At 35.1% G+C, this 13,728-nt stretch overlaps 1 protein-coding gene across 1 annotated transcript in view; it reads right to left on the reverse strand.

The window, feature by feature from the left end:
* Positions 1-504: 504 nt before the first annotated feature.
* KCNC2 (potassium voltage-gated channel subfamily C member 2) overlaps positions 505-13,728 on the reverse strand; it is a 235,150-nt gene continuing 221,926 nt past the window's right edge. Inside the window, exons 2-4 of the mRNA XM_052640262.1 lie at positions 8,440-9,367; positions 6,210-6,374; positions 505-566 (exon numbers count right to left, since the gene is read on the reverse strand). Of these exons, the coding sequence (XP_052496222.1) occupies positions 505-566; positions 6,210-6,374; positions 8,440-9,367 (1,155 nt within the window). The remainder of the gene's footprint in view (positions 567-6,209; positions 6,375-8,439; positions 9,368-13,728) is intronic.

A 13,728-nucleotide genomic window follows, 5' to 3' on the forward strand; every position in this document is an offset into this window, starting at 1 on the left:
ATCATTAATTTATACACAAAGCAGAGAGGCTGTTCCAAGTAGTGAAGAAGGCAAGGGGCAGTGGAGAAGACCCAGTACTAAAATCATGAACACCTTATCAAGGCATTTCTGTGCTTCATGGAGACAGATGGCATATACATATAAGACAGGGAGCTAAGACATACGGACAAAACAACATACAGGACAAAGCACCTGATTAAACACTGCCTGAAAACCTGATTAATGCTGTCAGTCGGGAATTTAAGGCTGGTCAAGAAAGCTTCCTGTGAACAACAATGCTCTTTGTTGTTTGCAAAAAATCTAATAAATTAAATAAAAGAAGGGGGTAAAAAAGACAAGAATTTTGAGTGGTATTTGGCACCCTGACTCTGAAAACGATGACAAATTCTGGGATTGAAAAAAAAAAAAACCATGAGTCTAGTTCCAAATAGCAATTCCTATCTGAACGATGCAAGCCTGGCTGGCAGTTACCTTTCTCTCATGTTTTGTGCCTTCCCCAAGCCATTAAGTAAGAGATCTGGCCTCGGCTTGCGTGTAACCAGTAATGACAATCTCTTTGCAGTTATCTGTGTGCAAACAACCAGAGACATTCAGAACTCCAATACAGCATTTTGGAAGAAAAGTAAATCAATCAAGAAATTAAACTATTTAAAACAAATTTTTTTTTCAAAGCCTTATAAAGAAAAAAAAGATTGTCAAGGAGAAATTCACCCTCCCTGCCCCACAATTCAACATGCAGAACAGTCAACCAGTGCTTTCACATCAGCAGGATGGTTCGATGCAAGTACACATATCCCGAGCCCTCTGCGGTCCCCGAACTCTGCGACATTGCTTTCAGGTGATAAAGACAAGATGGTCCATGCAAATGAGCTGACCAAAGTCACGTTGTGTGCATTCAAAACAGAATCCCAGACATCTTCAGAATGGTTCAGAGTCACAAGAAATGAAGTCCCCATGAAGTAGCTGGCATTTGGAAGCACAATGATATAAATATATCTCCCTGAAGATGTGTTTATGTATTAGGCTACCCGCCAATATCTGATGCTATCTGTCATTTTATTGCGAAAGGAGATCAGGGCAATTCATAAGGAGAAGTGGTAGCACTACTAGGATAAGATTCGTTTAAAGCCAGGATAAGATTCGTCAGCTACCCAAATGGCATTTCTGACTTCAGATAGTAGTATCATGCAGGATTTATACTGTATTAATGGCGTCTGGAGTAACTCTACATTTAATTTTTTCCATTATGGGGTAAACAGTACTTGAATTAAGACCATTTAGCCAACTGATGCAGTTTGGTTTACAAGATAGATGGGATGGGAGATCGAGAGCGCCTCAGAGGACAAGGAGAGTTGTAAGGTGAAGTTACTGGAGAGAGCCTCAGAGCATTGCCTGCCAAGCCCGCTATGTTGTTTAAGCTTCGGGATTTTTCATATCCTTTTATGGAAAAATGCACAGACATCAGTTGAATTCAACCAGAAAATAGACACAGACAAACAATATCATGCAGGGTAATCAAAGTGCTATTTTTGAGCTCAAAGAATTTGCTTACAAAGAATTCAATATTGAGACAATTTACAACTCTAAAAAAAAAAATGAAGCTTACTGTAGCTGTCATTTCCAAAAGATTAAGCCAGCTATCACAAATTACTATTGTAATACTTCAAAATCTATTCTTTTCCAAATATAGTTTGTATTGATGCAATTTTGACATATTCAGTATCAGAAAACTTTTAAGAATTATGCAAAGCAACTTAAGTAAGATATAAATTTGGCTAATATTTTTAAATTTCAGAATATGTCCCTGAAAAAAAAATAAATGAGCTATTTTTTCTCTTTTCATTCTTATTTTAGTATTCACTAAGCTAATAAAGCTTGCTTAAGTTTAAGAGGACAACTCTTTCCCAGCATCTTTAATCTTCCAGCTTTATGGGGTTAAAAGGATGATTCATCAATAATGGCTTTTAATGCCATTATCTAGGTGATGTAGAATGAACGCCTATTTCTAATCCCTTGTATTAATAAATAAATAAATATATAATATAAACTGAGTCATCATTTCAGTAAACTTAAATCTGATTTTGATTATATATTTTCAGCTGATTCTTCCCTGCCAGGAATGAAGAATTTGATATTAATCCACTTTTTCTTCCTATTATCTTGCATTCTAATCTTCTGTTCATAATAATCATTGACTTACAGAATCCTTCGCACTTACAGGTCTTTCCAACAAACTTTAACCCACTGATTTGCCTTAGCTGCTCAACCCACACCCCATCAAGGACACTTTTAGGAGGAGTATATATTGTGGTATTTTTTATTAGAAAAGACTAGAGGCAGGTAAACGAGGTAGTGAGTACCTACTGTAAAAGTAGAGGCAAAATTGTCTTAAAAGGCAGGCAATCATTAACTGAAAAAAAACAGGCATTATTATACAATTCAGTAAATAAATGTTCTGACAGCCCCACTGAAAAAGTGTTATAGATCCGGAAAATGAAACAGCTCTGCCGTGGGGTAAGGTTTGACTCGTAGGAACCCCCTCTCTACATACACACCCACAAACTTTCAAGCAGATTAGATGTTTTCTTTGATATTCTGTCGATGAAAATTTATGTCATCCACTGATTACAGTAAAGTTCTCTAGGACGTAATTTCTGCTAATGAGAAAATTATCTGCCTATATGTTTTATTAGTATTTTGAGCTATAAAGCATAAGAGCTGGCATATATTTCATTCTGCTCTGCTGGGTGATGGAATAGTTAATGAGAGAATGTCCTAAATAATTAAAAAGGAATTGCAAGTCATTCATTCTTACATAGGGACCTTCACATTCCTAGAGGGCTAATTATCATTACTCTTCTGTAATGTGATTGGAAATATAACTAGGACTTGTAGAAAGAATAATTTATATAAGTTGACTTGGATTTTTAGTGTAACCTAAAAATGTAAACTAGGCTATAAACATTGATTGGTTTTGATTAAAAGCAACCTCGTGAATATACATGAATCAAAGAAGTTGCTAATAACTATAAACCATCCTTGTAAAAATATACATCTTGTTCCCCACAATAACCATGTTCCCTATGAGACTTCCACAAAAGGTAAAAATCTGTTTAAAAATTTATATTAATCATGTTATTTACATGTAAATCTTGGTTGCCCTTGCAAATGTTTAGTTACTTTTCTGAATTATAGTCATTAAGATAAATATTATTTATTCTGTTTATAAGTCCTTTTAATAACTATGATTTCAGTGTCCATTTGAGAAGGGTTCCCTTATAATTTAGTAACAAGTATTTAATTAGTAAAATTATGTTTTTCATATACATTTATTCTCCCTTTATTCTGCAGGTTCATTATGATTAGAAAACTTGACAAAATTTTGCCTCATCAAGCTTTTATTGAATGGAATGACTGAAAATATAATTTATGAGAATAAGCAATACTGAACTCAATTTGAACTAACATCTAAATACACGATATACACTTTATACAGCTTTTAAAAGCACATATTTGTTTGGGGCAATATTGAAACTGCCTATTTGTGCACTATCAACGAGATGTTTGTGTTCATGTAAAATGATATATAAATAAAACTACTGTATAAATAAAATCATAGGTTCTAAGTTTTGGGAGTCCATTCTTTTAGGTAATCCACATGTTTTCCTAATGCATGCCCAACTGCATTTACACTTGTTGATAGAAAAAGAATACAATGGGAATCCAGTCATTTTTCTCATCTATATAGGGGAGAATTTACATAACTCAAAAATCAGGTCAGTGTAGGAAACGATTAGAAGCATACAGAAGATAAATATGTGAGTGGGAATAATAGAAGACATCTCTAATCTATATAAAGGAAACAGGAGAAGAAATGAATGGATTTCTAACAGACATGACAAAGAAAACACTGAGAAGATTAAGTAAAAATAGCCAGAAATGTTACCAGATCTAGGAAAAAAAAAACACAGATCTACAAAATAACTAAGCAAGAATGAAAAAGGATTTGCTTATAGTGAGAAATGATGAAAAATAAAAAGCTCATAGTTGGGTTTTCAAAGATGCTCTCATTGATAGAATTTGTATTTGTGAAATAAGATCACATGTATAATTTTCTCATATAAACACAATATCTTATTAATTGCTTTGCTATGGAATTTTGCCATTTTACAGGAAAACTATATTAATACAGGTGCTTTACAGTTTTCAAAGTCTTCTTAAATATGTGATCCCCTTTGACAGTTTAAAATTCAAAATATTATCTAACATAGAAGAAAAACATTCTAGCTAGAGTCTTAACATGTAACCCTAGTATAAATATTGCATGTGATATTTTATTGAATGATGCTTAAAATATATCCAAATATAACCACATAATACATAAAAATACATATATACACATATGGATATATGTATATACATATATAGTGATTAAGATTACAAGGCACTTTAAGTACTATATTCTATATTATTAGTTATATACATATATTTTGTTTAAGTACTGTGATAGAGTATTAATTATAAAAATATTTTAAAACTATTGTAACAATATAAAATAGTGAAAAACTAGATAATTGAAATACATTTTGGTACAAGAGATAGATGCAAAGAGTGACAGTTCTTGGAATGAAGTATAATTTAAAATATTACACGTTAAAGAAACAAAAGAAGAGTCCTCTGTCTTCTCTTTTGTATGGAGACAGAAAGAACAATGTAAAGTGCTCAGAAGAAACAAAAATGAAGCACAACATGGGTAATGAGCTATTTCAAAGGAAATAGGCTTCATAAAATAAATATTTTAGACTAAAAGTGGTAAAGTATTCTGTAGGGAGAAATTGCAACGAATAGCAAATAAGCACAATATTTTTAAAATGCAGTTGCACTAACATGAAACTTTTAGAGTGGCTTTTCATTCAAATTCAGTCAATTGCCTAAGAAATTATTATTTCTTCATAAGAAATTTGTAGTTCTTTCTCTATTCTGTCAGTAAATCGACTAAAATAACCTTGGCACTAAAGCAAATGGAATTCTCAAAGTAGAAGGTGTTCTAAGAGCATACCAGAACTTTGACAAGGGTGGGTTATAAGTGTCATGAAACTAATTTCTTGAGGATAAAAAGGGTCCAATTCTTTGGTTGGCAAAGTTTAATAAAATGAAAATGAAAACTAGCACCTAAGGAATAGTCATAGATGGTTGATACAATCTAGGGAAATAAAACCACATGCTGGAGTGGAGCTTCAGTATCCTGCTATATTTCTTAACCAAGATGCCTACCTAATACAACGTATCCATTCAACAGATATTAAGTATCTTCTATGAGCCAGGAATTGTTCAGTGTCAATTAAAAAATAATAATAAAATGATTACTACCCAGAAGAGAAATTTTGTAAGTACATTTTGTAAGTACAGTAAGTAACCTTTCCACTGATTGGGTATACTGTTCTGTATGGCCAGAGGATCATGTACCTTAGCAAGCTCCTGACATTGAGATTAATTACTGGGGGAAATTTGCCCAAACACTGGATAAGAGACCATTAAGTGAAGTTGCTCAGTCGTGTCCGACTCTTTGTCATCCCATGGACTGTAGCCTACCAGGCTCCTCTGTCCATGGGATTTTCCAGGCAATAGTACTGAAGTAGATTGCCATTTCCTTCTCCAGGGGATCTTCCCGACCCAGGGATCCAACGCAGGTCTCCCACATTGTAGACAGACGCTTTACCGTCTGAGCCACCAGGATAAGAGACCATTACAGTATGTTTAATGCTTTACTTTAAAGAAAAAGCTTTATTATTGTTTTATAATTATCAACCACGTGTCAAACAGATGCATAGAGTTAATTAGTGAGTTTAATTCATTGAAGAAAAAAGATAACTTTTCAAGGCTGCTGAATATATTATATTAAAACAATTAAATGATTGACTTAATTATTAAATACTTCATTACAATTCTGCCTATAGACAAATGAAAAACCAAAAAATAAAAAAAAAAAGAAAGAAGGGTGAAATGTCTTTCAGATATGACAATCAAGTTGGCTGTCATGATATATATTTTTAAATGTTTATAATGAGATAAGATGTAATGAGGCAAAAAGCACTATGATATCATAGTTGTTCCTAGAAAATGATGAACGAGCATTTTACGTCACTCCATACATTTGCAGCATTTAATTGCTATGTCACCTGTCAGGATGTGATGAAATGCATGCCTACCTTTCCTGATCCCTCCATCAGAAGTGCACGTGTAATCACCTGCCGTCAGCAGGAAACATGTTTCCCCTCTTCTGTGTCTGTCTCTGGTACTAGAGCGCCTGATGGGGAGCCTTTCTGGGGGTGATAATGGCGGCTCACTTCCTGCACTGTCGTCACCTGATAACACTGGTCACAGCGCCGTGCCCATTGACAGACAGTGATGATGAGGAAATGAGACAATACAAAGAGTTTACACCGAATGTCCATAGTACAGTCACTCGATAATACAAAATACAATAACCACAACATGATAAGAAAAGAATTTTCATCACTCGTCACAAAAACTTACATGGAGCAAAATGGAAATGTATTGAAAAGGAGAGAAAGGTTCTCAGGGAAATTTTAATTTCATGTTGGATTTTATCTAATATGACAACGACTTTTACAAAACTAACATGATTCAAAGTAAGTGTGATAATGTAGTAGCACACGAAATTAATATCTTTCCACTTTTGACAGGTTATCTAGATACTGTACGTCTTTAAAAATGGAGCCTACTGAAGGAAAAACTCCTAAGTAAATAATTGTCTTTGCAGTGCTAAAAGACATATGCTTTAATTATTTTCTGAAAATAATTTTTTCCAAATTTCATAATGAAAACAATCCCAAAGTTTACAGACTTTGTGTCCAGGTTCTCTGTTTTGAAGTGACATAGTATTTTTGAGCATAACAATGGAACAACATCACCTTCTCCAAACGCCCTTGAAACATTTACGTCTAAATACTTGCCAAAGACTTTCACGTCCTATAGCCTAGATACTAGCTTGTAACAGTGCTTGCCCAAGCTGAGAGTGTGTCCTCCTTTCCATGCCCTTCAGAAAAGCTCTGCACAGGTACCTCAGAACAATCCAATAAGGGCAGCAACGCAAACTTTCTTTCACAAGGACATTCCTGGACAGCAACTCTCAGATACATACTGACAGAATTTGCAAAACAATCTACTAAATAAACATAAGGACTTTGAATAAAATCTTTTAAAAAGCAGTTCAGTCCCAGTCAAGTTCCTCCCCACACCCTACCACCATTTAATCCATAATAGCTTCTGGGAGCTAAGGAGGCAACCTGTGAAAATGTCACTTGCTTTTTCCATTTGTATGCTAGTTTGCTTGTTTTGTTTAATCAGTGTTATTTCTAAATAATGCTAAATTATTCACATGAGATTGTCATAAATTATTTTTCTACAGGAAAAAGATTAAACTATTTAAGTTATAGGGAATGCATATATTTAGCATTTCATAGATGACAAAAAATTAGTTAAATTGTGAGGTCTACAATATATTTCATCTGTACTAGACATAACAGATTAGAGAAGACACTATTTATCACTTTGGCAAACTGAATGTCAATTTACAGTCAATTAACTCTAGATTATCTATGGCAATAGAGAGAAGAAGGAATTCAGCTAATTTCAAGCAGGAATTTATCCAAAATTATATTCTGGAAGGGAAAAGCGACCAATGCAGAATGTATAAAAAAGGAAATCTACAGAGAAATTCAACCTTCCTATTGATTAGCCAAACCAGATCATCTAGACCCTGCATAATGTTGGGCTGATTGTACTACACAGCACTTTACCCAAAGCAAAGGGATTATATTGAAATAGCCTAACTTAAGAATAATGAAAACTTAATCAACCCTCCATAATATTAATGAGGAAGACCTTTCCTTTCCAAAGGGCACTCTTACATATCACCTCTTCAGTGTTTAGGCCTTTGAAACGTAAACATCCATTCTTTTTACATAACTTCTTCTTGTGAATTAGGTCAAAATGCATGGCCCCGTGTGGCAGAGATAAAACTGAGACAAACACACCAAGCCAAATGATATGGAGATCAACATTTTGAGAATGAAGGATGGAAAATGTCCAATATCATACCACCACATCGTGCAGGGAAACAAAGAAACAACGGCACAAAAGCAACAAACAGGCAAAAGAAAATATTGGCGCCGTCAGCACAGGGCATTCCCGTCAAAGCAGGAGAACTCTATAGACCAGCTATGCGGACTTCTACTTAGGATTCATTTAGAAAAGCTACAGTCTAGCTATCTACGAGCCTGACACCAACAGATTTTGTAAAGGGGTAGAACTGAAAACTCCAAACATTTGCAGAAAATGAGAAGGTGCCTTCTACTTAAGGGACATACTGGTCTATAAAGTATTTAATGGCATGCATTTGAAACCGTGCCTTACCTGATCTGTTATGTTCCAGAAGCCGATTGTCTTTGCCCAGACACGTGTCACCCTGTTTGCTGTTGCAGGCCATGTTTAATTCTGTCTTGCAAAAAGTAGGCGAGCTTGCCTGAGGAGCAGGAGGGATGTGCTTCTTTCTTTTTCTTGGAAGCTTCTGCTTCGCCATTGCCAAGGAGTAGTACATTCCGAAGTTGTTGACAATGACAGGCACTGGCATGGCTATTGTCAGTACTCCAGCCAGAGCACACAGGGCTCCCACCAGCATCCCCGACCACGTTTGGGGGTACATATCTCCATAGCCCAAGGTAGTCATGGTCACTACAGCCCACCAGAACCCAATGGGGATGTTTTTGAACTGCGTGTGCTCACTAGCTGAAGGGTCGTTGGGCTGGGCACCCACTCTCTCCGCATAGTAGATCATAGTAGCAAATATCAAAACTCCTAGAGCCAGGAAGATTATGAGCAGCAAAAATTCATTTGTACTCGCTCGAAGAGTGTGTCCAAGCACCCTCAAACCTACAAAATGGCGGGTGAGCTTGAAGATCCTCAAGATCCTCACAAATCTGACCACTCTGAGGAAGCCAAGTACATCTTTAGCAGCTTTAGATGAGAGCCCGCTGAGGCCCACCTCTAAGTAGAAGGGTAGGATGGCCACAAAGTCAATGATATTCAAGAGGTTTTTGACGAATTCAAGTTTATTGGGGGAGAAAACAATACGGACTAAAAATTCAAAAGTAAACCATACCACACATACTCCTTCTACATACGTCAAGGCAGGATCTGTTTCAATTTCATACTGTGGAACCACACTGGTGCCATTGGTGACTGATTCTGTCTTGTTTTTGACAATATTGAAAGCTTCGTGTGTCTCCAGGCAAAAGGTTGTGATTGAAACCAGGATGAAGAATAAAGAAGCAAAAGCAATAAACTGTAGAGAAAAAAAAAAGAAATAAAAGAAGAAACATAGAATGATCTGAACCATAATATACTTCAATCCAAGTCTAAGAGCACTTCCTGTAGATGAAGAAGTATAAACACATTTTTTGGAGATTTCACTTGGGATGTTACTCAACTGTAAGAACTCAGACATGTAGGTAACATCCATTAGAGTTGCACAGGAAGGATGTTTCAAGTTTTTTTTTCAGCTTATATAGATTAAAAGTTTTGATTTATGTTGGAAAACAATTTGACTCTTTTGTGTAAGAAAAACAGCAAAAAATAAAATCCTTGCAATCGAATGTTAAAGGGCAGCAGGCTGAAAAAAAATAATAAATGTAGACAATGGCTCCAGATATTGGTTACGATCCTAGAAATCTTCGTGTATTAGATCCAGATTGACAACCATAAATATAAGGTGCAGTCTACACTGATGGAAATTTGGAAGCCACCCATATTTAACTGCAGGCTTCTTCTTAAATGTTCAGATTATCATGAGGTGTGAACATGAGAAAACTATCTGAGTTCTGCTACCATTTATATCAACCAAAGGTGAAGTCTTGCAAACCTAAGGAAGAAGAGTTGGCATTGAGACTGAAGGGAGAGAAACAATTGAGGAACAAATTAAGAGGCATTCTTCCTCTCCTGAAAAAGAACTTCAAATGTTAGAATAATATGTTAAAAAGTTATAAAATATATGTTATAAAGGATTTTTAAAATTCAACATTTTTTTGGCCAATAATATATGACTAATACACACACTTACTAATACAGAATAATAATAAAAGCTCCCACTTATATAGTTCTTACTAGTACCAAACATTCTTCAAAGCAATTTACATAATTAACTCACACAATCCTCATAAGGACACTACACTGTCACCTTTTATGGTCACAGAGTTTGTAACTTTTCCAAAGTCATAAGATTAACCTGATAAGTTTTGCCCCAGATTCTGTTCCCATAACTACCAAACTCTCAGATGTAGAATACAAATATGTCGAAACCTTTATTTAGTTTAGGATCACATTCTTCTTAATATGAAAGATCTGAAAATCTGAGACCCAGTGTCATGTGAAGTGCATAACACTGTTGCCAGCTGTCAGCACCGGAGGCTTTCAGAAAAGCTGGCAGATCCCTGGCACTCTCTGAGTGTGCTCAGATTGGGCATGCTCACTGAGCATCAAGAGACTCCCAAGAGTCCTTGAATATCTAAACAAATGAGTTATTCAGGAGGAAGAGGTCATCAGTCAAATAGAGGGAGATCTTTTTGAGAAATAGTATGACACGTCCCGAACCCAAAGCTCTTCCCTAATACCTGCTTCTCAACTAAACATTGAAAAGATCTAAGTTTCAAGAAGAGATTGAAATCATCTCCCTTTTTCCCTGGTTGAGTTTCAATGTAAGAGATACACAGATCTTGCCAAATACATGCAATACACAAAAAGACTGAAAAAAAAAAAAATCTTAGGACTGAGATTATCTGCCTTAAAGAAACTTCTCAAGAGGCAGGGGAAAGAGAGGGGTAAAGGATTAAGAGGTACAAACAATTATGGATAAAATAAGTAAGTTATAAAGATATATAGTACAACTTAGGGAATACTATCCAATAGTTTTATTAACTATAAGTTGAATACAGCTTTTTAAAAGTTGTAAATCACTATGCTGTACATCTGAAACATATAATATTGTACATCAAGTATAACCTCAACTAAAAAGGAAAAGAAAGTGAAAGTGAAGTCGTGTCCGACTCTTTCCAACCCCATGGACTGTAGCCTACCAGGCTCCTCCATCCATGGGATTTTTCCAGGCAAGAATACTGGAGCAGGTTGCCATTTCCTTCTCCAAAAAAGGAAAGAACCAGCCCAAATTATGCACTAGTTTCTCTGCAGTATGCTAGTAAAGTACATCATTCATATTAATATTATAAGTCATGTAAATCAAGGCTTTGCCTTATTTTTCCATTCCTATCTTCCAACTTCCCTTGGTTTTGACGTTACAGTTTGACTATGATCTTTTCCAGATATACTGTGAGATGATGGCATTTTTTTTCACTTAGCTTTTCCTTCATACAAATAAATATACTCTTTTTAAGTCAACTACTTATTCTAACACTCAATATCACTAGGACCTCAGAGATTCTTTAAAATATTACATCTTTTGGAGAAAGAATCAATTATCTTTGATCTGTGTGTCACTTCTTTACCTAATCACAGTTTCATCTCTGGATCTGAGAGTCACGCTCATTTCTGACTCCCCCCACCCTGCTCTTTTGTCACTAGAGCCTCAGCAGTGTGACATACTGAGTCCTCCACAGCCGCCCCACACATCCCACCACGGCGTCCAGAATTTCAGGCTAAGCGTCTAAGGGTTTAGTGGGCAAATTCTATCTGTGAGATGTTAGAGAGTACAAAGCAATTAAAGTAAACTGCACTTTTATCTTTGATCCCAGTGTTTCTGAGTCAGCATTTTCTCTGGCTAAACTAAGTTTTCAGTCTCAACTGTTGTCCACCTACACTCTGTAGTGAATAGAGTGGGAACTTCAACGTTGCTCATTCAAAATTAGTCCTGACTTACCACCTCTCATACAACAAAGACAGTTTTCAACCATACTTTTATGCTCATCATTATAAAGTGCTAAAATCTTTTCCAGTCAGATATTTTTTTACACTTCATTCATTAATTCAACAAGTATGTTGAGTGCCTCTGTATGCCAGGCCACAGGGATAGGGCCTTACTTTAACAGTAGTAAACAAAACACAATCCCATCCTTTGAGGAACTCACAATCCACTAGGTATACAGACATTAAATATTTAACTACACAAAATTACACAATTGCAATTATAATAAATTCAATGAAAGGAAAAAATAACCTAAAACTTTATTTAGACTGAGAGGTTATAGAAACCTCTGAGAAAATATCAATAGACTGGACTTTAAAGGATAAGCGGAGGTCAACCTGATAGAAAGGAGAGATGTGTATCACACAAGAGAGAAGTTTTAACAAAAATGTCTGGAATTTCTTAAGTGATGCCTTGAAGGGAACACCAAAGGAAGAGTAGAGTAGACTTTCCAGGTCTGCCTCTTTTGCACAAATTGTGATGAATAAATCCCAAATTAGCACGGAGATCCTCACTTTTCAAAGGTTTTAAATCAACCAAAAATATTACCTGTATTTGAATTTAAAATGAGACTGTAAGGTGACTTTTGAGGTTTGAGTGCTGGTAGAGTCCCTTTGGACTTTCTATATTGGGAGACCTATAAGAATTAACTTGTCTTAAATTATTGCACCAGCCCCATTGACTGGGATAAAGTGAAAATAAAAGATATATATATTAAGATGGCTTCTAATTTAAAGCACTATGAAAATACTTGAAATCATTATTACCTCAGTAAGAATTACTGGAACTTACTGTTTATGTTCATTAAACAAGTTATGTTACCAGGAAAAGGTCAAAAAAGTCTTAAGATACCACACTAGGTGGCTAGGATTTAAGTAACATGAATCATTTTGTACTAGGACATTATTTAAATACCCCCCTCATATTTCCAAAACTGTGCTCACATTCATTATAACACATCTGGGCTTACATAAATGTGAATTTCTTAGCCCTACATCAGATGTCAGATTCCATTGTTTGGGGAGATGGAATTTGCATTCTACAGGCTTTCTAGGTGATTGCTATGCGTAGTATAGTTTGAAACCTCTGTTTCTGTGTTTTTTCAACAGACTGATAACACAAGATTGATAATTGATTACTAAATGAATTGGAGTAGTTTTTAAATTTTAAGCATTTGTAGACTCTTAAAAGAGTTTTCCTAAACCTTAATAAGAATAGCTAACTATCTCCTATGTAATGGGATGTTTATGGCCCATGTGTGTTTATGTTAAGACAAAATTCTGGCTTCTACACAAATAACTGAGTAAGCAAAGCAACAGAACAGTTTCTAAATATACACAATTCTAAGACACAAAACTTTAGAAACCAAAAGTCTGGTTTTATGTCATTTGGATCTTTCATTTATCAAAAAATTTTATTAGAATTATTTAAAGAACCACATGATGATTTTTGCATTTGTTATTATTCTACATTGTAGTCTTTATAACTCAATATGTCTTTAGCTTTTAAGGACTTTGTACATCTGCTGGTATGATAATATTATAACATAGGAAAACATAGAGAGTATGAAAAATAGAAATAAACTTTGATATGCTTGGAAATATACAGGATTCATCTTCTAAGTAGATGATTATTTTGTTTAAAAAACAGCTAGATAGGTCATTAATAAAGGCTAAGGACACTTGGTATGGTCAAGAATAAGAAAGCTGTAACTGAAAGCCAAAGGTTACTTC

This window comes from Budorcas taxicolor, chromosome 5, assembly GCF_023091745.1.
Source record: "Budorcas taxicolor isolate Tak-1 chromosome 5, Takin1.1, whole genome shotgun sequence".
NCBI classification, from domain to species: Eukaryota; Metazoa; Chordata; class Mammalia; order Artiodactyla; family Bovidae; genus Budorcas; species Budorcas taxicolor.